General features: G+C 35.5%; 3 protein-coding genes across 18 annotated transcripts; 1 reads left to right on the forward strand and 2 right to left on the reverse strand.

Annotated features, from left to right (window-relative positions):
- LOC120075395 lies at window positions 1–12,773 on the forward strand. Of its 9 annotated transcripts, none has more exons than XM_039028750.1 (7): window positions 1–267; window positions 1,936–2,004; window positions 2,132–3,854; window positions 3,931–4,132; window positions 5,799–5,989; window positions 9,317–9,394; window positions 9,475–9,614. In XM_039028750.1, the coding sequence occupies exons 2-7, from the start codon at window positions 1,984–1,986 to the stop codon at window positions 9,522–9,524; spliced, it is 2,265 nt and encodes a 754-aa protein (XP_038884678.1). In that variant the 5' UTR covers window positions 1–267; window positions 1,936–1,983; the 3' UTR covers window positions 9,525–9,614. The 9 variants fall into 9 exon arrangements, with proteins under 9 accessions (XP_038884678.1, XP_038884682.1, XP_038884683.1 ...); XM_039028757.1 differs by lacking the exons at window positions 9,317–9,394; window positions 9,475–9,614 and adding exons at window positions 12,445–12,500; window positions 12,625–12,773 and having other exon boundaries at window positions 2–267; XM_039028754.1 differs by having other exon boundaries at window positions 1,936–2,053; window positions 9,317–9,479.
- Window positions 9,484–14,275, reverse strand: LOC120075396 (calcium and calcium/calmodulin-dependent serine/threonine-protein kinase-like). The gene is made up of 6 exons (XM_039028760.1): window positions 12,664–14,275; window positions 12,454–12,508; window positions 12,260–12,370; window positions 11,717–11,949; window positions 11,244–11,451; window positions 9,484–9,658 (listed from the first exon to the last, which is right to left on the reverse strand). The coding sequence occupies exons 1-6, from the start codon at window positions 13,374–13,376 to the stop codon at window positions 9,521–9,523; spliced, it is 1,458 nt and encodes a 485-aa protein (XP_038884688.1). The 5' UTR covers window positions 13,377–14,275; the 3' UTR covers window positions 9,484–9,520.
- Window positions 14,276–17,503: 3,228 nt separating this feature from the next.
- Window positions 17,504–21,337, reverse strand: LOC120076830 (ETHYLENE INSENSITIVE 3-like 1 protein). 8 transcript variants are annotated; one of them, XM_039030769.1, is made up of 4 exons: window positions 21,185–21,309; window positions 20,594–20,696; window positions 20,427–20,524; window positions 17,504–19,976 (listed from the first exon to the last, which is right to left on the reverse strand). In XM_039030769.1, the coding sequence occupies exon 4, from the start codon at window positions 19,779–19,781 to the stop codon at window positions 17,931–17,933; it is 1,851 nt and encodes a 616-aa protein (XP_038886697.1). In that variant the 5' UTR covers window positions 19,782–19,976; window positions 20,427–20,524; window positions 20,594–20,696; window positions 21,185–21,309; the 3' UTR covers window positions 17,504–17,930. The 8 variants fall into 8 exon arrangements, with proteins under 8 accessions (XP_038886697.1, XP_038886696.1, XP_038886701.1 ...); XM_039030768.1 differs by lacking the exon at window positions 21,185–21,309 and adding an exon at window positions 20,787–21,137; XM_039030773.1 differs by lacking the exon at window positions 20,427–20,524 and having other exon boundaries at window positions 20,589–20,696.
- Between the last annotated feature and the right edge of the window lie 3,413 nt (window positions 21,338–24,750).

Genomic DNA, 24,750 nt, shown 5'->3' on the forward strand with positions numbered 1-24,750 from the left:
CGTTATCTCGTGTTCTCCGGGTTAAACTTCCAATTTCAACCCGAGACTCATCGTCTCATAATTTTGGAAATTATAAAGCCATCCGAAACGATTCTTTCACCTCACTGATTTATCGGCAATATCGGTTGGGCAGTATTTCGTTCATATTTTAATCTTTCACTTCAGCTCCATCGATCTGTTTCTGTTCCCAAATGCTCGGCCGGATTCCGCTCCGGCTCCGGCGATTTCGCCCGAAATCTCGGATTTTCGGGGAGCATTAGTTATAGAGTAAGTATAAGCTGAATTTTGATTTGCTTATTTTCCGACATTGTTGGAAGTTGCAGTTCTCTGATAGTCTGTGTTTAGATAGTTGGAAAATGACGAACAAAGATTTTCAATTCGAGAATGTTTCTTCTACGAATGTACTTTTGATCTTTGCTTAACTTAGTCTGAACTAAATCGTTCATTAGTTATAGACTAATTGCTTATTGTATAGCAATTACTCTATTTGTCCTTTTTTGTTTGTCATTCATCTTGTTACTGACTATGAACTTCTTTTTCCATCTTTTGCTTAATATCTTTGTAATTTACAAGTATGGCGATCCACACTGGTTTCATTTGTTCCTTTTTGGGAAAATCATATCATGTGCTTAGTATAATTTCAACTTTTAAGCTTATGTTTTATGTTATTTTGAGTTTGCTTTCCCTTGGTGAAAGCATAATCAAACTCACAAGTTTGCTCAGTTGTTCAGTGGACCGGGGGTAACGATTTGGTAGAAAAAAAGAAGCTAATTTCTTGTGTGGTGAAATCTTATTCGAATTTCTTTAATGGGATGAAGCAATTCAGTTCCATAGAGTGAAGTCATAATCCAACACAAGCCTAAAAACTTGTATAAGAAATAATGGGCAAAGGGTTCAACAAATCTTGCACGTAGACTGCTCAGAAAGAACAAGCAAGCTAAATTCTGCTCAAAATATCTCGGGCATTGGAGCCAGGTTACATAACGTGCATTTGCAGAAGCCTTCAGATATAAATTTAATCTAGAAATTGGATGAACTGGGTAAAATAATTGGTTAAACCATGCAACAATCCGGTTCTATAGCATCATAAATATGAGCTGAATGGAGTTTGTTGAGACATGTTGACTGCATATTATCATAGTTGTACTTATGTGCTACGTGATTTGGAATGCTAGAAAACATGACAGTATGAAATTATTTTTTTATCTTTTGGTAATGGAGGCACACCTTATAAGAACTCGAAAGAAAACATGTTGACATCCTAAGTTTTTGCATTATTATTATTATTTTAATTTTTAATTTTTATAATTGAATATGCCAATTTTCCCCCACCTCACATGTTGTAAAAAAGAGTAGTGCGTTTTCAGGTATAACTGAATATGCCAATTCCCCCTTCCATTCCTTCCATTTTGCATATATTAATTGTTCATCGTTTATTATAATGGAAATAATGTTGTTCTTTGGTGTAGAATGGCAGCTATACTTTCAGGTTTTTCTTGCTCAATTTGGAAGTTAATGTCTGAAAAACGATTGAGGTCATGATGTGATTTAATAGGATAAACTGGGAAATAAAATGGTGTCGTAGAAGCAACTTTTAGTTGCATAGTACAACATTACTATTTTTTTATTAAATGGTCTCGTAAAAGCATTTCCCTCTTTCTCTGATTATTCTGCTCTTTGTAAGTAGTTCCTCGGGTGGGGGCTCTCTAATCCCCCAACCCTTAGGCTGTTGGCTTTTACCCCTTTTTAGTGATGGAATTTATTCCTTTGTTTCTTATCCAAAAAAGAAAAAAAAATAGTTACCCTAATCATAGTTGATTCTCATTATTTCAAGAATTCAATGAATAAGCCATATTAGCTCATTAGTATAGACTAGATTTATCTTTTAGTTATCTAATTTAGAACTATTCTTTGTGTTTGATTCATCAATATAAGTCAGGATATGGACATCCAGTGGTGGAGTCTGAGGAGCTTCTCGCACATATGAAAGTCACGGAAAAGCAAGTGAGTGGGACTGTTTGCACCAGCCGGCATAGCTGGTTCCGTTAAGAAGGTTTTAAAGTTCATTGGGTTTCCTCTTAATAAGAAGTTAGTCACATTACAATAATGAGTAACTGAACATCTTTGACAGGGGATGGTACCTCCACGAGCTTCTGATCCTGGTTGGGCTCATGGAATTATGGTCAATGGGGGTCGCCAGAAGATTAAATGCAAATACTGTAATAAGGTTATGCTTGGGGGCGGCATATCCAGACTAAAGCAACATCTAGCTGGGGAAAGAGGAAATGTAGCTCCATGTGAGGCAGTTCCAGAAGAAGTTAAGGTGCAGATTCAACAACTTTTAGGTTTTAAAGTTTTGGAGAAGCTGAAACGGCAGAAGAAGGGTAGCAAAAATGCAGTATCATGCTTTCCAAGTAGGGAAGAAATAGATGATGGGATACACCGGGTTCAAAATTCTCGACGACACCCTCTCCGGAGAAAGGCAAAGGAGGTACTGGAAGGAGTTACTAAAGAAGCAAAGAGGAAAAAGAAACATCTTCCAACATCTTTTGTCATTCAATCCATTAACCAGAATACTGTCCAGATAGAAAGCATAGAACAAGCTGATATGGCTGTTGCCAAATTTGTATACCAAGCTGGAATACCAATCAGTGCTGTAAGCTCACAATATTTCCAACAAATGGCTGATGCAATTGCTGCTGTAGGCCCTGGTTATAAGATGCCTACCTATCATTCTTTGATGGGTATATTGCTTGACAGAAGTGTTCAGGATGCTGGAGAATATGTTGAAGAGTTGAGAAAGTCGTGGGAGGTTACTGGGTGCTCAATCTTGGTTGATAGGTGGATGGATAGAACTAGTTCTGTAGTCATAAACTTTTTTGTCTATTGTTCCAAGGGCACCATGTTCCTTAAGTCTGTTGATTTATCTGAAATTTCAGAATCACCTGAAGGGCTTCTAAATTTATTTGACACCATTGTTCAAGAAGTTGGACCAAAGAATATAGTCAATTTTGTGACAGATACTTCTCCCTTGTTTAAAGCTGCAGGCAAACTCTTGGTAGAAAAATACAAGACCTTTTTCTCAAGTGTTTGTGCTGCACATTGTGTGGAGTTGATCCTTGAGGAAATTGAGGAAATGGAAGAAGTAAAAGAGGTTGTTGGGAAAGCAAAAAGGATAGTCCAGTTCATATACAACAATGCCTGGGTCCTAAACCAAATAAAGAAGAGAAGTGGTGGAAGAGAAATTATTCAGCTCGCGTCTACCAGATATTTCTCTACCTTCTTGACTCTGGAAAACATTTTGTCTTTGAAAGAGCATCTTCATCAGACATTCACCAGTGGTGCTTGGATGCAGTCAAATTTGTCAAAGTATGGAGCTGGACTTGAGGTGACAAAGATCATTGCAGATCCACTATTCTGGTCAAAGTGTGATCATATCACAATGGGAACGAAGCCATTACTTTCTGTTTTGCAATTTCTTGAATCAGAGGAGAAGCCAACTGCTGGATTTATATATGATGCATTTGAAAAAGCAAAGAATAGTGTCATGCTTGCTTTCAACCAGAAGGAATCTTTGTACTTGCCATATTTGAAGGCCATTGACCATGTTTTACCGAAGGAATTTCAGAGCTCTCTTCATGTGGCTGCATACTACCTAAATCCATCAATATTCTATAGTCCTACATTCTTATCCAGCAAAGTTATTCAAAAGGGTTTACTTGATTGCATTGAAGCCTTAGAGCCAGATATAACATCCCAGGTCATGATTACAAACAATATAAATTTCTATGAGGAAGCTGTTGGAGATTTTGGGCGACCAGTGGCATTACATGGTCGAGATTCATTGGCCCCAGGTTACTTTCTACCTAATACGCTGTACTGAATTTTACTATGCTACTAACTACTAATGTCTTTTGTTTTGTATTTTAGCTACTTGGTGGTCATTGTATGGAACTGATTACCCAGATTTACAAAGGTTGGCTGTTAGGATATTGAGTCAGACTTGCAGCATTACACGATGTCGTAAAAGCTGTAGCATGTTCAAGTATCTCTATTTAAAGAAGAAGGGGCTGGAAAAGCAGAAAATGAATGACCTTGCATTTGCTCATTATAACTTGCAGCTCCAGGAGAGGTAACTTGAACTACATTTCAACTTAATTTGGGCATTTGTCCTTTCTAAATGTTGGTGAGAGTTGTGAGACTACATGTGGTAGTGAGTTCCTTAAGTCAAAAGTTCAAACAAACAGCAATTTATGAAACTTTGCAGTTCAAAATTTCTAAAGCATTTGTTAAATGGGCCTACAGCTTTTTCACTTTCATTCAAATAAGGACTTAAAATGGAAATCTATCATTTTAACCTACTTTGTTTGAGCCAACGCACCCTTTTCTTGTGATTGTTGATCATACTTCAGAGTTAAAAGCTTGAACCCTCAAGTGACTTTATGTTGCTGACGAATCCTCAAAATTGTAAATTGTAGCTGAGAACTTTTCATATGCTCCTCTTCTACTTAGTCAAAAGTTTCTAGGATTGGTCATGCATTATCTCATAAGGTGCTGGCGGAGTCCTTAAAGCAACATCCGCCAATCCCCGGTTGGCATCGTTTATGATTGAGGCTAAGACAGTATCTGATCGTCTTCGAGCCCCTAACTTTCGTTCTTGATTAATGAAACATCCTTGGCAAATGCCTTCGCTGTAGTTCGTCTTTCATAAATCCAAGAATTTCACCTCTGACTATGAAATACGAATGCCCCCGACTGTCCCTGTTAATCATTACTTTGATCCTAAAGACCAACAGAATATGATCGAAATCCTATGATGTTATCCCATGCTAATGTATACAGAGCATAGGCTTTGAGCACTCTAATTTCTTCAAAGTAACAGCGTCGGAGACACAACCCGGCCAGTTGAGGCCAAGAGCTCATCGCCAGCAGAAGGGACGAGCCAACCGGTGTTCACCATAGGCAGATTGGTCGTGCATTATCATAACTGATTCACCACCTTAGTCGGCCCAAAAGTATTTTAGCTGGTCAAATATTGGTACCCGATGTCTCAACAAAAAATGGAGGTGGACAACTAATGCTGCCTTGATGCGCATGAGATTCCTTCTACCTAATTAATCTCTCTCTTTTTCTCCCTTGTGTTTTTGTTGTGTGGTTGTGGTCGTCATCATTTTTAGTATTCATGCTAGCTTACGTGTACCATAACTAATCTTATGGTGCAATTGAAGGATCCTCCTAGTTCATTAGTTGTCAACAAGCAACCACCATTCTTTGAACCTATTCCTTCTAAGCCCATTTGTTTTCTTATTAGTCCTAATGACCATTGGCCAACCCATGGCAGTTTCCTATAACCTAATCAATGCTCATTCAATCTTAATTTAGTAAGGATTTTTTGAATTAAAGGGAAACCTTATAGTTGCTAGCTTGGGAGCTAGGATTATTGTATTTTATCGGTTTGATATTTCAATAGGGGACACTTTGTTTCTGATTTCTTAAAAGTGGGTTTCATGAACAGCTAACACTACATTCATCTTTGTTGAATTTCTCGTACTGTACTCTTGCTCTTCCAAAAACTGGCGATGATGTATAGCATTATCAACTAGGTACAGAATCATTCTTTTTTGGATTGTATTGAAAAATTACTACATTTGGTAATGATCGCTATCCTGCTCTTGAACTAATTTATTGGAAAATATAAATTTTATTTTCTCCGGAAGAATTGAGGTAAGGATTTGTATGCTTTGAGAAAAAATAAGGAAAGAACTATCTTTATATTCTTCCACCTATGCCACAAGCAGGAGACTGGAAACTTGTAAAGCAAGGTGCTCAATCGATGCAGTAGATCCTGTTTTTTTGGAAGCCATTGATGTGAACATGGATGATTGGGTGGAGGATGAGCACAAGACGTGGGTGGATGTGAAGGTCACCAATCAGGAGACCTTCGTGGAACATAAATTGTCCAATATGGATAGTTGTATTGACTGCACAGGTGAGACAGGCACTGAGAACACTAGAGGTACAGATGGTAGTAATTTTTAGTCTCTGTTTTGTTGTTCAAAAGCAGCCGATTACCTCATGTATAAATAATGAGTTTATTAATGCTCTAATTCTGTTGTATAAACTGCTAAATGTGTGTTGTATCCAATTTCCTCAGTATGGAAAGTTGATAGGCATTATACTGCATAAAGCAATTTGATAAGCTATATATGTATATATGTATTCTCTGAATCATTCTTGACCAATCTTTAATCATCACTATTTCTCTGGAAAACTTCAAACTCTGATGACAATACCTGGGTATTAAAGATCAGATAATTTACTAGGTGATAGTGTGGTAACAAATACTCTGGGTGATTTACTCATGTGTTAAACGCTTTGGTCCTTGGAAAAAGGCATCTTGTACAACTTTGTATATCTGCATGTTTAAGCATGGTGTCAAGGGCCTTAGGTTTAACTAAGTGGACATGGGCAAACTTCTTTGTCTACTAATTAAATTACAAATATCCTATGTTCCCGACTTCCAAATATTCCAAGGGTTAGGTAGGGACTTGATTTCAAAGTTGGTGAACCATGACATGACAGGCTGGAGACCTTTTGAGTTTGAAGTAACTGCAGAGAGATGCTTTACAGTGTTGTCTTGGATCTTTTGATAACTTCCTATAAGAAGTCTCTGTTTCAACTGATTAATGTGGGTTATGTAACGTAAACATTTTGAGGAAGCATAAAAATGAACTAGGATATTGAAATCACACTTCATGTGTTCACATTTTCTCATCAAGTATTTATCCTGCAGTCATGTCCACGAACTTGTTTGGATTTCCCTCTGTTCATTTATTGACCGCATTAGTTTGTACTTGCAGCTCCTGTTTTTGTAACTTTTGCTGCCTCTCCGTAAGACTAAAGTATGTCTATATTAAGATAAACAGATATATAGAAAATGGATCACGGGACTAAAAGTGCACATAAAGATTATAAAGATCTATAAACCACAATGTGATTGACAATTTGTGTGATCATGAGGAAATGGAAAATTTATTGGAGCCAAAACTCTTATTTTATCCCATAAAGAATCTCATTACTCCTCTCCTTCACCAAGTAATTGTCAATATGGCGCACAATCTTAGATTCTTAGATGCCTTCTTCCTTTAATTTTTCCTCAAGAAATCAGACTTACACGAAAATTGTTAGTAGTGAACAATATACCAGAACCTTTCTTGAAATTCACGAATAGCTTATTATGTATAAGTTCAAGTCTTCAAGAGCACATCGTTTGTGAAATTTTTACAACCTGATGCAATATCTTGGGCCTTCTAATAGGTATTTTAATCACCCCTCCCCTAACAAGAAACAGATTTTTTCATTGAAGAAATGAAATGATACTAATGCTCAAAAGATATTGGAGTGAGAGAAAAATAAAATAATAAATCAGAATTATAAAAGAACTATAGAAGCATTCCTATTCAAATTTGTCTTGTAAGGAGAAACAACCAAAGAGATTAGGAAGATAACACCATAAAGAAGCCTTGAGTGAGCTGATTCAAACCAATCGAGGCAAGAAAAGTTCTTGTCTTCAAAGATCCTCTGGTTTTGAATCCATAATTCTGAAATTAAGGCTTTGGCAGCATTGATCCATATAAATATGATCTAGACGGCAAAGAAAATCCAGTAAGTAGAAGGAAATTGCTCTTGGTGTTATTATTATTATTTAGTTGGATACCCGGGAATCGAAGAAGATCCATAAGAAAAACTATTGAAGAATGAAGATTTCAACTGAAATGACCCTTCTTACAACTGTAGAAGAAAAAAAAAAGGTTGCCAAGTTTTTTCTCTATTTGGATGTATTTGGGGAGGTTGACTTAAAGAGTTCATGGTTTTCTACTACGAAGTTTAAATGTTTAATGGAAGAGAATAATGATTTGTAGTTGGTTATGATGACCCAATGGGTGGATGCTAGCTCTTCATACCTCTCTTTCCTAAGTTTATGCATTGAAAGACAGTGAGCGGAAGAGTAGTTATTATTGTTGGAAGAGAAGTTGGCTTCTTGGGTCTTTAGAATAAAGTGAGTTGTTCCTCTTTCAATATGGACCGACTTGTGAGACATCCCTCTAGCAATTGGGTTCCAAATCTTGCTTTCAACACTTCGTTAGTTCATGCAATGAGATGTTTGGTCTGGTTGTATTTGAGTTTAAAATTCTTTCTTCCTTTTATTTTTGCAGATTTCTTTTGTTTGATGAAATTTGGTTTTATAAATACATAAGTGCACAAAGCACACCTTTAAGTCAATGGTAATAAGATTGGGATGAAAAATACATAAGACATCTCCTGATTGAGACTGCTCCTATTGTGAATGAGAAATGCACTTGTTGCATGGTGTTGCCTACAAATTAAGAAAAGTAAAACTGAGAGCAATCGAACAAAAATTTTAGATTGCCTATGGTTGGAGCTCTTCTTTGGCTTACCTCGAAGGAGAGTAATCATAAGATATTTGCGGATGTTAGATGATATTATATTAAATTTGCCTTCATCCATTAGCTTAAGCTTTTGGGTCAATTGGTGATTTAACATGGTATCACAGTTGATGGTCCAAGAGGTCCTATGTTCAAAGTTAAACCTCCGCATTGTTATTTCCTCCCCAATAAATCTTCCAATGGACTCTAAACCTCTACTTGTTGAGTCTTCTACATATTTGAAGCCCACAAGTGAAAGAGAGTGATTGGTGATATAATATTAAATTTGCCTTCACCCATCAACTTAAGTTTTTAGGTCAATTATTTCATAGCAGAGAAGCCTATTATGAACAAGAACTTCTATTATGATAAGTGATTGCCAAGTATGTACTATCAACCAGAAACCAAAAATATTCTTGCATTGTATATTATTGAACTAAAAAATGACAAAGATAAGGGACTTGTGCCGCTTAGTTTAGGTGAGATTGCAGGTTAGCATGTGAAAGGAAATTTTTGAGCATGTTATTATTATTTGTTTTGGATGATCTGTGAAAAATAAATGGTTCAATATGTTTCTCTTCTACTACGGTAAATGTGTCATCTTGAGCCGAAGCACTGGCCCATATGGTTTATTTTGATGTTTGCTGAACTAAGTTCTTGAATATACATTGAGGTAAACAAGTTTCTGGGTTTTTTCTGTATATCCATAAAGAGAGTCAAAATGATTGAATTTCATCCAAATAGTTGAACATATAATACTTCCGTTGCCCCTTGTCAAGGATAATATGTTCTCCCCAATGGGCACATAATTTAGAAATTAAGTCCAGATCTGTTACTGAAATGTGGGTGGCATGTGTGACGAGTTAAAGATTTATTGGCGAAGAGAAGACAGGACAACATCTTGGAGGGAGCTGTCTCTTTGCATGGCAGCTTTGAACTCATCAAAGGTAACCTTTCCGTCACTGTTGGAATCCATCAGATCAAATATTTCATCTAATTTCCCTGGTTCTGTGATGTCCATTGGAAGGCAATCATCAGGTAAAGCCTGCTCAAAATTATGAAGGTCATCGTGCTTAAAGAAACAACTGAAAAAGCATACTACCAGGTACCAAGAATGGAATTAAAATCAAGGAAAGGAGCAATAGCATTACTCTAAGCATTGATGCCACTTCTTCCTTTGTGATGCACCCGGACCGATCTGTATCATACATCTATCAACCAAATATAATAAACATTAGAGCTTTGTGATTTCCTTATGTCTGCTAAGTAGTTTATTCAGTAACCATATTTTGTATCTGTAGAACATTCTTGGCAATAAGGTTCTTGCTCATTCAGATATTGAATTGCATAGAAAAGGGATACTTGAGTAAAGTGGTGCAAAGTAATTGCAAGTAGAGGATAATATAACACTAGAAGAATATGTGTTTTGATAGAAGATTTTTCTAACTTCATTCAACAAATTTTTGTGGCCATTGTTTTAAAAAAACTGGAGTAGTACAGTTTAACTGTGCTTGAGCCTTATTTACTTATTCAATTATTATTTTCTAGTATTCCGGCTTCAAAGAGACAATATAACTTCTTATGGGAATTTTGGAAAACTAAGAATTTTGTGTAATGTTTAGCCTCGAATTGGAGCCTTTTCTGTATCCACTCTGTTATTGTTTTCTCAGCTTCTATGTTTACTAATTGGAGCACACTTTACTAAGCTTCTGGGGTATGTGAAACGTAAAAAACTGTATCATTCAAACAAACATTTTCACTGTCAAAAACACTGAATTTGTCTAGGAGGCAAGGGTGGAGGGTGCTTTTTATTTTATTTTATTATTATTTTAAATAGTTTTTTCCCTCGTTGTGGTAAATTGAGCAAGTGCCAAGGTTCTTCTTTTCAGGTTGACTCATCTCTAATGTGACTAGAGCAGTTGAATGTGGTGCTGTAAGGACTCATAAGCACTACGTAATAGATTCAGCAAGTTATGATAAGATGAAGATTTTCTTTAGAATGTTGTCAATTTGGTCGTTATTTGGTGTAAATGCTCTCTCTTCTTCCAATACCATAACTATTCCTCAGAAGTTAGTTCTTACTATTTCCGAGTGGAGCACTACAGTGATTTGATGTGACTAAGGCAGTTGATTGTGATGCTGAAAGGACCTTAAGAGGCATTTGGAGTAAGGAGTAGAGTTGTTTAGTCATGGAATCCATAGTGTAAAGAGTTAATAAGTCATATAATTGATGTATTTTAGACTAGGACCTACAGGGGGATTTAAGAACTCTTTGGGCAAAACAAGGAGAGAATTCCACTCTCTCCCACTCCTACTCCTTGAGTCAAACATGTCCTTTAGGGGGTATTTAGGGTAAGGAGTGGAACAGTGAGGAGTAAGGAGTTATGAAGTCTAGAGAATTGTGAACTCCTGGGGCTCACAGTGTAAGGAGTTGATAGGATATAAAATTGATGTTTTTTTAGTAATGAGACTCAAAAACTTCTTGGACCAAACAAGGAGTGGAGTTCACAAACCCTACTTCCTTACTCCTTGATGTTTTTTGTAGTGAGATCACAAACTCCTTGGTCCAAACAAAGAGTAGAGTTCACAAACTCCTACTTTCCTTACTCCTACTTTTCAACTCCTTGGACCAAACACACCCTTAAGGATCATGAGTGTGCCTTTATAGAATTTAGGTTTCTTTCAAAGATAGTTCAAAAGAATGCTTAATGAACCAAACCTTTGCTATGAATGTTCAATATTGTGTATGTCTGTCTACCTTGTGGATCTCATGTGTTTTTGTAATTGAATACTCACCTGAAAACATAGGCGAAGAGCATCATCACCTTGTGAATTTCTAAGGCTCGAAAATCCACAAAGTATCTCGCGCATGTCAATTGTTCCATCCCGATTATTGTCAAAGAGGTCAAAAATGCGAGGTGCAAGAGGGATAAGTGAAGACATATTCATTGCTTTCAGCACCTCTTCAAATTCAGGAAGAGTAGCATTGTCACCTTTCGCACATCTGCATATTGCAAGGTATGCAAATTAGTCACATTCTAAAATATCAAAGAATGGTTAGATTGTTCACCAAATCATTTCTCATGATTTGTTATCTTTCTTCTTCTTCTTCTTTTTCTTCTTCTTCTTCTTCTCTCTCGCTCTCTCGAGAACTCATGATTTGTTATCTAATGAGATTATTAGGTTAGTGCTCTTTCAGCAGCCTATATTTGTAAGCAACTGCATTTACAGTAGTATGGTTGAGATTCATATTGGCTGTGGTGACTTACATTTTCTTGAAATGGAGTCTGAGATTTTCAACTTCCTCTGGTGTGAGATCATAAGTTCCTATTAAGGATCTCAGCTTTTTGGTCCTCAATAAAATTGTGCTGCTCCATACACTAGCAATTGCTGCAGCTCGAAGCTTGCGTCGGGCATTGAAACTCTTTAGCCGTGATACAATCTCAGCATCCATTTGATCTTGTTTGGCTGCGTTACCCATGACCCATGGATGCTCTAGAAGCTGTTTCATGACACTTGTTAGATAAACAGGCATTTCAGGAAACTACACTAGTGGAATTCTTTTAACACCCTTTCTCAAGATTGATGTGATACGTGCAAGGGAAGTTTCCTCTACCTTGAACCTGTATTGGTTTGATTTTGAACTTTCCTTTTTGAGAAGCATTAAGAACTTCATTTTTCAGTGGGTGGATGAACAAAGACAAGGAAAGCTCTTTGGCTTTTTTTGTTTGGTTTGAAAGAGATAGTATAGTAGATTGTTTCAAGGCTGTGTGTGTGTGTGTATTGAGGGGAGGGTTACCTTGATTTCATACCTCTTGGGCACTGGGTCTCCCCTCGGGGTTAACTGTCAGCAGACTTGAAATCAGTTGTCTAGCTGAAGAAGAAATGGTCTTCCAAGTTTTCTCATGGAAACTAAAGTCTCCCTGCATGAGAGAGAGAGAGAGAGAGAGCAAACAAGTTACACTACAAGCTTATACATTTGACAACTTAATTGCAGATCACTTACAGCCATTATCAGTTGCTGCTTTTGGCGATTGGATTGAGCAATAAAAGGTGGGTACCTATGTAAAGAAACTTGTTTTAGTTCACTTCGTGGTCCACAGGAAGGCTGCAGAGTAATGAAACGTACACTTTCTTTCCTTTTTTTTTTTTTTTTCTTTTTGTATTTTTCTTGCAGGTAATTGTACAAAATAAGAAAGGAAACTTCATTACATACCCAGAGAGAAGGATATACAAGATCACTCCCAGAGACCACATGTCACTTTTGGAGGTAATTATTCCTTGGGAAAGAGCTTCTGGTGAGACATAATCTATGGAACCAAACAATCCAACAACTGGGTCAGTGAATTCCTCCACAGAACTTAATCCAAAGTCCATGATTTTCAAGGAAGAATCCTGGCTTTCGTTGAGAAATAAACAGTTTTCGGGTTTCAAGTCCCTATGAATGATATTAGCCTCGTGAAGAGCCTTTAAGCCACTTGCAATCTGTCTCACAACTGCTGCAGCTTTTGCTTCCGTATGCCTTGTCTGAGCCACAATCCTATCAAAAAGCTCGCCTCCTGAACAAAGCTCTAACACCAGGTGAACCCCATTCGAATCTTCATACACGTCGTAAAGATCGATCACATTTTCATGAGGTGAGACATTCTCAACTATCTTCCTCATCACCAAAATCTCATTTGTAAGCAAGGCATCAGAAATCATAGACTTTCTTGTAGGGATCATGGAAGACACACTCTTGAGCGCATTACGATTTGGTGGAAATCCTGAGAAAGCTGATGGCCCAATCCTTCTTAGTGTTTTAATGGCTACTTCTTTTTTCTCCCTCCTTGACTTACTAATACCTTTTCTTACTACTGAGAATCCTCCTCTCCCTAAAACTTCCGATATTTCGTACTCGTCGGAGAGTTTTCGAGCTTGCTGTATCATTGTTACCGGAAAATCGATGAGAAAATTCCCCTAAAGAGAGGAAAAAGGAAAGGAATCTGAGAATATTTTGTGGAAGAGAATAGTTTGGGAAGAGGACAAGAGGAGGTTGAATGATATAAGAAGGGAATTTGTAAAGAAACTTACATCAGCTTGTAATGAGCAGTTGTTGGATTAGTTGTTTCTCGATTTTGCATTAAAAAATTGAGTCGTTTGAGGGAATAAACAAAGGAGAAGAAGAGTTCAGCAAGAAAGACATAGACAAAGTCAACGTTTTGGCATTGTATAGAAGCTCTCTCTCTCTCTCTCTCTCTCTCTTTCATCAGACATCTTCCATTTCTTCTCCTCTGTTCATATTTTTATTGTTTATGCATTATTAGATGTGAAGATCAAACTTTAGCTTGTTTCGTATGAAGTTATCAAATCTTCATGAATGAAATCCTGGCATCTCTTTTGAAGTTTAACTACTTCAACCATCAGGTCGTTTTTTCTTTCTTTCTTTGAATAAATAAGTAATAAAACGTCGTATGCCTTATTTGTCTTTATCTCCATCTTAGTGTGTTATACGTCAAAACCATTCTGAATTCCCAACTCATTTGATTATGCATTGTTTTTTTGCTTCACATTCCCACCAAGACATGTTATTATATGTCCACATTTCTAGCATATTATTTTGGATGCTTTTAATTGGGCATTAGCCTACCAAGACTAACTTTTATGTCCTAACATGTCTTGGTGGGCCATCCGTTTCATGGTACAAAGAAGATTATTTGGTTCGCCATTTCTTTGAATTTTATGGGACAAACGCTTGGACATATAATATGCTTTCCAGCTTTACTATTTTAGTTCATCTATTAACTGCACAATAATGTTATTGTTATTAAATAAAATAATAATAATAATGTAACAAAAACATCACTTTTATAACTAACCCACATGATTAAGGGGGGAAAATGAAATTCAATAATCTTTTTTTTTAACAAAAAATCTAATATAGCTCTTGCTTCTTCAAGCTTCATTTGCTGCTTTTCATTTTGATAGAAGTAGGAACTTGTTGCGATAAAGTTGTAGCTTGCTTTAGTAAGTTGGCTCCCCCAACCTCTTATCTTTTTTAATCTTGATGTAAATGTTGTCATTAATTAGATTAATCCTTTAATGTATAACAATTTAGGTCGATAATTATATGTATTGCTATCTATGATACCAGAAATGATCTAATTAGAGTCCATTGGAAGGGAGGTGTGAGGCGTTGAGCAAATGACACCTCATTGACTTTAGGGGATTGTGGGAAATCCTAGAGTCAATCTATAAATACATGGTTATGACCTCAATATAATGTGTTACTTTAGCCTCTTATTCTCCATCTAATATTCAGAGTTCACTATTGATGTGTGAAGAAACACAGACTTTTCGACAACGGGGTAAGACTATTCTTCAATGGATCCATGTACTTATTAATATAATGTTGATTTTAGCTTACATCCATGCATAGATCATTTATCAAAATCAAGGTTAATAATCATTTTTAGTCTTTAAACTTTCATAGAAATAACAATTTAGTCCCTAAACTTTGAAACAATTTAGTATATGTATTTTCAATTTTATAACAATTTAGTCCAAATTTTACTATATAATAATTTAATCATTTAGTGAGATTTCTTGCATAAATAAATCAAGTAGAAACTAAATATTTTTACAAAATACACGGTCTACATCAAATAATGAAAATTGACATCTATTTTTTATGGATTTTCTTATATTAAGGACTAAATTTTTACAAATTTGAAAGTATAATGACTAAATTGTTACATACTAAAGTTAAAAAAAACATTTTGTTACCAAAATTAAAAGTACGGAGACTAAACCAAAGTATAGGAACTAGTTACTTGAAAGTTTGCATACCAAAAGTATTTTTCTTTTGCCTAAACTCAATGAACTGAACAACCCAACTAACTTTATCCAAAGCATTTGATTTTTTGAAGCATTTTAAGCGAGTAAAATAAGGTGGCTCGTGCTAAATTGAGTATAGCTCAATTGATATACATGTGCGTTAGTAACTATGGGGTTCGAATTTTTCAACCTCAATTGTATTAAAAAATAAAATAAAATAAAATAAGATGGTTCATGGAAAATAATATTCCTAAATGTTTATCACCATTTAAAAAGTACATCAATTTCCTTGACAGTGTTGATTGGAATTTGTTTGAAAATCTCTTATACCTTCATAGTGAAACTAGAACTTTCATCAACAAAATGAAAAATTTATAAACTCCAAACACTAAATTATGTATCCAATTAAAAAGGTCAAGGTTTTTTATTTCCTCACCGCCAAATATTTGATTAATTAATATTCCCCAGCCTTTTAATAACACGTAATTTACTATTTATTTATTTTTAAGAATACCTTTTTGTCCCCACATTTTAGATTTAATTCTTATTTAATACGAAGATTACACATTTAATCCTTAATATTTTAAGCTTAATTTCGATTTAGTCCTTAAATTTCTAAATGCTATAATTTTATCCTTAACATTTAAATTTTAATTCAATTTTACCTTCATATTTCAAAATGTACACTTTTAATCTTGACTTTTCAGTAGATACTCACTTTCCATCTTTGAATTAATTTATGTCAATAAATTAAAAATTATTAAAAAATTATAGATAATTAAATTTCACTATTTTTATCATTTTTAAAATTAAATTTAAAATTTCACTTTATAATTAATTTAATTAATAAAAATTAACTGCAATTATTAAAAATAATGAAAAATTGAGATTCAAAATATAATTTTAAAACGCAAAACAAAATTGAAACATGACTCAAATTTTTCAAATAAAATTATAACATTTTGAAATTCTGACACTAAATTGAAATAAAAGTGCTAAATATGTAATATGTTAAAATCTAGGGATAAAATAAAAACTAAAACCAAAATCTAAGAACTAAAAAGTTATTATTCCCTACAAATTGAGGATAAAAAAATTTCCTTATTCTTAGAATTATGTTAGATTATTGCCATTATTATTATTACTAATTTGGTTTTCGGTGACAATAATAATACGAATGTCAAATTTTAGTTAAAAGAAGTGCTGAAAATGATCCGGAAGATGAACTATTCATTTCAACAATTAGAAAAAGGATGACCACGTAGATCATCTTTCAAAATATTTAATTTATTTTCTAGAATTTTTCAATTTAATAGCTATTCTTATTATTATACTTCATTTAATATTTATCTATTATTATAGTCAACAGACCGATGGGTTAACCTGACCCATGTAGGCTGTAGCTTCAACTGACCTATATATGTAGCAAAAATACATGCTCATCAATTCCATATACTAAATGCAAATAATCATTACAACCCATAATTGTTTTATATTCCATGAGCACAATTATTATTTTATAATCTTCTAGATACTAAAATTCGGATGCTACTCATAGAGCTAGTAATTAATTATAAATATAGTAAAATATAAATTTTATTATATCGGTAAATTCTATAATTTACTAATACCTTAGATCTAATTACTATATTTAAAACTACATAAATTCTATTTTAAAAGATTTAAGCCATTAAAATTCCATCTACGTTTAATTTTTCATATTGCAACATATGGTAATAAAAACTTGTTTAACATGAGAAGTTCAATAACATCAAAAACCAAAACAAAATAAATGAGAAAGGTCAAAAAGGTCAAAAGTTAGAAAGGACAAAAAAAAACCATCTAACCAACCATTTGCAAATATGAAACATAACTCAAATAAAACACCCATTATAATATTACCCTAGAAAGTTAACAATTCAATCCCCACTTATGAAATTGTTGATTAAAATATACACACACACACACATTTCATGTCCCTCCCATTAAATCCTTTGTTTAGCCAAGGAAAAGATTGGCTGGTTTCCAATAAACAAGCACCAATCAGATGCATGAATATGCCAACCAACTTCAAAACATGAGTGTCTCAAATCCCCACATGTGATGTAATATATATATATATATATATATATAAGAAGAAACTGAAGAATAAAAAGATGCATGAATGTCAAAAAATAAAATTGATCCATAAATATACAATACAGCAGCTGATCAGCAAAAAGAAAATTGGCATCCATAAGTTTTTAAGAAAGTATCCCAATAATATTAAATATAAACATTCCAAAGGGCAAAGGCAACAAGTAATTAATTTTAACTTTTTAAGTTCCCAGAAATACACTAATAATTGAGAGCTTAAGATTCCTCTATTAGTGAGACTCAACTTGTTTTTACTTTTACCACTACCTCAGTAGCATCATATTATATAATCCTACATTATGTAAAAACCGTCTTAATGTATGTAGCTGCAGAACCATTCTAATTACACAACACACACACTTTATATGTATATATATTTATGTGTATATATATTAAACAACTAGCATGTAGATATAGGAAGAAATTTCACCTTCTTTAGGGCATGAAGATGACTTTCTTCCTCCTCCCTCTGAAAATATATTTACTTCCGATCATTGGAGCGATCAATGCTGAGTTGTCATATTTTGTGCGTCAAAGGTACCACAAGGGTGTATCTTGTTTGGGCAATGATGTGTCTACTGCTGCATAATCAATTGATGCCAAGTTAAATGGCGAACCAAATCTGAAGTCGGAGATGTTATCGTTCGGATACATGCCAAACGGAGAATCGAATGCTGCCTTGTATTCTTCGAAAGGAAGTTTGGTAGAAGAATAATCATGCTGCTGCTGAATTGGTATACTATTTCCCACCATAGCTGCTTGGCAATATAAGTTATCGTCGACTTGGAGCTGGAATTTTGGCAGTTGTTGCTGTTGGTTGTGATCGTCTCGCATGTCGACATTACCAGAATTCAAAGGTTTGTCCTGTTGAAGGTTAGAATCGTAGAAACTCAGAAGGTCAGAAATCATTTTCTGGCCATCTTCTGGAAGTCCAAGTCCTGATACCCTGAAGGGTGGAGACGGGTTCATCAGCCGAGTAGGTGGCTTAGGATGGTTAAATGATGGAGGAACAGGAGAAGACGATTTGTCGTCGTTAGTCTGAAAGCTTGGCATGTTAAATATATGGGAAGAATCACTTCTAAACGGGCAATTCAACTGGTGGTTGTTTCTTGAAGTCCTGTCGAGAAACCCGAGGTGCTGACTGTTGTAAGGGCATTGAGAATACTCGCAAGTATATATCTTCGGATTCATTATTGTATTCGACTCATCTGTCATCTGCTTCCTCTTTTGGTTGAAGTCTGAATTGTTCTCCATGAATTCTTCCTTAATCTGAGGTCCCACAGGTGCCATCATAAGTCTTTCTCTAGATCCAGGAGCTCCCATATTAAAGAAATTGAGATCATGGGGCTTGCTTTCCTCTGTTTCGATATTCGGTTCATCTTCAACTCCTTCGACATCGTAATCACTAGTGTCGCTGATCAAAAGAGATCCTCCCCCGCAAATCGACACGGGTGGGCATTTATCAGGATACAATTTCCTAGCCAACGCTTCTTCCTGGTTCACAATGGCCAACCATGTAGCACTTTCCTTTGCAGTCATCTTGTCTTGCAAACACTTAGACTGGCGAACAAGCTTGCGAATCTTGGCAATATCAGGTGACATATGCTTAATCACCGCAGTGAGAACGCTGACTTTCCAAGCCTTCTTCAGATCATGGGGCTTCTTATAAGGGGGTGGCCCCTGGTCCTTAGGTAGTCCTAGTTCAGGCCACCATTGCTCGTTTCCGGTGGGCCACCATGGCGGGGAAACTCCCTTCTCCAACGGAAAACGCCTCTGAGGTGGATCACAGTGCTGCATCAGAGCCGACAAAAGTGACCCAAGGGTTGTGTCTTGGAGCTCTTGTAAAGTGTGAGGAGTGGATGCCACTATATTGCAGTCGTCATTGTTCCCAGGAATCGCATGGTCAGCCTGATATTTGGCTATTGCTGCAGGGCCGTTTCTATCGAATCTGACTTTTTCTTTCCACCAGGCACGAAGATTATCAGAAGCTCCACTTACCGGTTTTCCTTTCTCAGGAATAATCCCATAAACGAATCCTTGAGCTTTACAGACCTCCATCATTTTCAACATATACTTCAGGATCCCGTCTTGAGCCCGAGACATCTTCTTCCTTCGGGCCTGCTCCTGGGATTGACGCTGCTTTGAATTATCTGTGCCTTCCTTCTCTTTGCTTTGTTCTTTGAGTCGCCTCAAAAGCATTCGGTCGCGCCACATCCTTCTCTCAAGCTCATCAACATCCAGCTCTTCATCACTATAATCTTCCTCCAAAGCACCCTCAGCTTCATGCTCCTGAGCTGTCTCTTGTTCCCCAGGAGGAGCCGAAAAATATTCAAGATTTCGGCAAAAGCCAATATCTTCAAAGATTCCCATGGTGTTCATCATTGGAATAAACACACCACAGTTACAAAAGCAATTAATTTAAACCCGTGTCGTCGGCTTGAAACCACTTGTTTATGGATGGATTGTTTTCTTATCTAAGCACTGTTCAAATAAAAACGACAGCTTCAGGGAATTTACAATCCACAGAATTTCAAGTTCTGGTGAAACATCCCAAGAAAATCGATCATTCACGATATCCTGTCAACATATTAACATCAATAGTTGGTTAAAAACTTAAATGCTACCTCAAGAAGCAGAACTACTTTGAATTGGTTATAGCTCCAACACAACACTTTAAAAAAAAAAATTAAAAAAATTAAAAAGTCAAAACTCATCAGATAAAATGAATAAAATAAACAAAGCGTAGAAGAAACACTCACTCATATGCCAAGCGAATTAAATCTATAAATTATATATATTTCAGCCAGCGAAAGAAAGAAAAACATCCATATTAGAGGAGAAATCGTCATTTAATCACTAAATAATATTATATAAGAGAAAGAAAATAAGAAGATAATATAAAATATATCCAAAATTTAATTATTACAAGATGTATTTTCAACGTCAAAAAAAGGGAAAAATCAACATGAATATCAGATTGTAAGTAATTAACTAAAGCGTTCCTAATTATTCGGTTCCAATCCATACCCTTAACACTAAGATTTGAAACTCTGCGTGAAAGAAACGCCACGTTCGATCCGCGTATATAATCTTCGCCAAAGAATTTCCAGCAAATTTCTCCGTCTCTAAAGCAAAACTAAAACTAAGTTTTATGACCAAAAACAGAGATAGAAATAATAGAATTCATACTCTACATGAATTTATATTCACGCCGACTGCAACTCTTCGCTTTAGTGACAAAAAGAAGACGACCTCAGCAGCCTTTAGATCGCGAAACTCGGGGTCAATCAAAATCTCCTACCCGATAAAATGGAAAGAAACGACGACAATCAACAAGTAACGCAAGGATCAAAAGCGTTGAAGAAGAAAACAAGTGGCAGAACTTACAAAAAAAGTCAGCAATACATAACCAAACGAAACGCATGTAGTTCTTCAAAACAACATGCCGAAAATTCGCATATACCTCACTCGATAACAAACAATTCAGATAACCAAAAACCTCCAACCGCAAACTACGGACTCAATAACTACAGCAAGAGGATCAACACAAAATGAAATCAAAACTCAGCACAAAAACAAAAGAAAAAAAAATAAAAAACAGAGAGAATCACAATCACAACCACAAGCACAAGCATATATTCGATTGAAAAACGAAAACACTCCACAATTTCAAGCTCCATTAATCAAATTCACATATCAAAACAGTAATAAACCCAATAACAAGCAGCAAAAAACCGAAATAGTACAAGAGTTACGCTCTATCATTTCTAGAAATTGAATTTTACCTTCCGTAAGCCATTTGAAAATCCTCTTCTTCGCCGCTGAAATTCATCAATTACAGAGGAAAAAAGAGAGAGAAACGAAGTGACGGTGCTGAGGCTTTTGTTGTTATCCTCTTGAGAAAATGGTGGGTCCTCAAATGCAAAAGACAAACAGTAAAATCCCAAGGGAGGAGGAGACTTAACACGATCCCCCAGTATTTAACCGTGGTTGGGTTAACTCTTCTAACCGCGGTTAAACCTCTTGGGGGCTGCCGTTTGGAATTTTGCATGTGGGGTTATTTTCTTCTGTTTCGTTTTCATTTTACAATCCCTTAGTCTCTCGTTTCAGATCCTGACACGTGGCTTTTTGTGTCTGTTTTTTTTCTTTTAATTTATAAAAAATATTTTTATTCATTTATGGATGAAAATTTAATAAACGTGGGAGACGACTCTTCGTGTTTCAAATTATTAATTAAAGGCACCCCTTGCCTCCCACTTCCATACACCAAATCACTAATTCGAAGTTTTAATTAATTTCCTATGTTAGATAAATTAATAATATTAACTTAGTTGGAAAATAATTATGGAACGATTGTAAATATAGTAATACAATATAAAAGAATTTATAAATATAACAAAATTTAAATTTTATTTTCAAAATATACGAGTGATAGACTATATTGTTAGTAGAGATTTATCGGTAATAGATCATATCGCCGTAGAAGTCTATTAGTGATAAAATCTATCGTCCATAGATTTTGTTATACTTACAATTCTTTAAAAATATTACTGTTACATTTAATTATTATCTCTAAAAGTGTTATGTAATGTAATTACTCGATAATATTTAAATAGAGTGAATTTGCTTTAATTTTGTTAAAATAGTCGGCTTAAATCCTGGTTAATTAATTGATGGTTTACAGAACAATAATATATTTATTTTTTTTATATAAAAGAGGCAAAAATGTATGGAAAAAAAACAAGTTATGTGTGATGAAAAGAAGTAGGTGGCTTATTTCTAAAAAGAAAAAAGAAAAAGTAGGTGGATAAAAGATTTTAGCAAAAAGAAAAGAAAAAACGTTTTGTATTGAATGGAAATTTATTATAAATGTTTCTATCCTTTTGGGAAAGTTTTCTAGTGTCAATAAATTTTTGTGGATATGTATTTTTTTTTTTCGAAATCCATCAAAGATATATTAAAACTAAATATCAAAATCATCCTTGTCAGCCCCAACAACACGGAAAAAGCGAAATAGGAAAGTCATGAGTCTAGTAATGCGAGACGCAAGACGACAAAGCATATTTGACCCCAATTTGCCACATTACTACAGCGAGCATAACTCAACCCTCTCACTTTTAATCTACTTAATAAAGAATATACTTCAGTAAAAGTAATCCCAAATAGAGAGAAGGAAAGGGATTAGGATGATTTACCACAACTTGAGCGTCATATTCAAGCCACATTTCACCACCACAATCTCTTCAACCAACTGCATGAAGGATTTCTTACCGAAGAGTTCTATAAACGCATTCGGATCACTCCAATTTCACAGTGACCGAAATACAACAATATACATTCAAACGTACAGTTATGCAAACTAACAGTCAATGAAAGGCATGTTTTGAACAAAAAATAAACGAGGGAGAGAGTTGTCATACTAGTTGAAGACAGTCTTCAAACTTCGGAACTCAATGCAGCGAAAAACTTCAGACTCACGACCGCAACGGGGACGACACCACCAGAAAGGAGCCCCGGGTATTCTCGGATTGAGAACCCAAAGCATGGTATTTGGTGAGTTTCGTAGAGGAAGCACAAATCGTGTAAGCGATAAGCAAGTGGGAGGGAAAAAGATGCTATCGTATAGCACTATGCTTATCGTTTAGGAGAAACTACACGATCGTGTAGGTTTTACTGAACGGTCGTTTAGGAAATGGTATACGATCGTTTAGCAAACCCGACACACACTACGATCATTTAGGGAAGCTATCCAATCGTGTAGGAACTAGTGTGCGATCTTTTAGGCGTGAGGTGGATGATCGTTTAGGCGGAAAGTGACTATCGTATAGGCCCTCGAAATACTTAAGCGATTGATTACTTTTCACCAATGTGATCTCTCTTTCTTTTTAGACGGACCGATTCAAAATGAAAACCATTTTCATTTTAATTCATCAGTTACAATAACTGATGCATTCCTACTAACCTACGTCCGAATGTGATTTTTGAGTTAATTATCATATAATTAATCAATTAATTAATAATTAATATAATCATATTATATTTTTACCCTATAGTTTGATATCATATATCTACTATAGTATTTTCTCCTCTACTTGATATAAATCATATTTACATCTAATTTCCTCCAAAATAATGTATTTCATACTTTTAGCCAATTATATCATATATAATTAACCAGTCCAATTATATCATATATAATCGAACTTCCTCTTGTCAATTTGAACATTTCAAATTAACCCAAACACTTGTTATCGACTTTATCCAAGCTACCTAGGAGACCTAATGGACCTGTGGCTCGAAGCTCCAACGGTCTGTGAATAGCTGACTAAACTCTTTAGCCACGAGATCCACCATCCGTTAACTGTCAAGCATTCCACTAAAGACCAATAGTTGAACTCTTCTTACCATAGATATATTTCTGTGTCCATCGGATATAACCAATCATGAGTACGACGACCCTTCACAAATGCTCGTAAGTACAGTTAGACCAAATTACCGTTTTTCCCCTGTAGTTACATCTCACTTCTTAAGTACCACTAATTCCTGCCTTGGGGAATGAGTGAATTCTATCTTGTGTAGTTGAGTTCCTAGCTCCCAAATCAGACGAATCCCCAAAATAGTAGGTTCGAATCGGCGACCTGGCCACTCGCACCCATACAAATCAAAGGACCGCCCTCAATGGCAGGAGTTCCCAACTCACTCAGGATTGAGGTCATGTTACCTATGGTTAACCTAGTGAAGTGAAGTCTCTTTCATGAATAGTGTTATATAACGAGACGTTAACACTTCGTGGTCAGGTCTTATACAAACTCTTTGTATAGGATGCCCTCGCTTGCATGTCCCCAACACGAATGATCGAGATCAGACCATCTACAACAAGTCACAACACTTGTGACCATTCTACAAAGTGGACTGCATCCGTAGCGTTACCAAGATAAGGTCTCCCTCCTATATTCATATACTACAGACCATTTTGGTTATCACTCAAGACATGATCCACCTGTATGTCACCATATACATGCTTAAGTCACATACAGATAACCAGGGCTTTTATATTTATTGGTTTGTGGTAAAGCAAATAAAACAAGCAACTGAGCAAAATACAAGATGTGAAGTAAATATCATATATTATACAATACAAGCATTCGTACAAACTGTTTACAAACTATAGGACACGAGACTTTAGGGCATCAACCCCAACACTACAAACATAATAGAGCAAGAACTTCTTCTGCTTCAGATTCTAGCCACCCCCGGCAAAAGACAACCTGAGCAACAACCACATCACCGAGCTTGTTTCTCACAACCGCACCCAACCCAACACCCAATTTGGATAGATTATACGTGACAT

The sequence above is a fragment of the Benincasa hispida genome, chromosome 4, assembly GCF_009727055.1.
Source record: "Benincasa hispida cultivar B227 chromosome 4, ASM972705v1, whole genome shotgun sequence".
Lineage (NCBI taxonomy): Eukaryota > Viridiplantae > Streptophyta > Magnoliopsida > Cucurbitales > Cucurbitaceae > Benincasa > Benincasa hispida.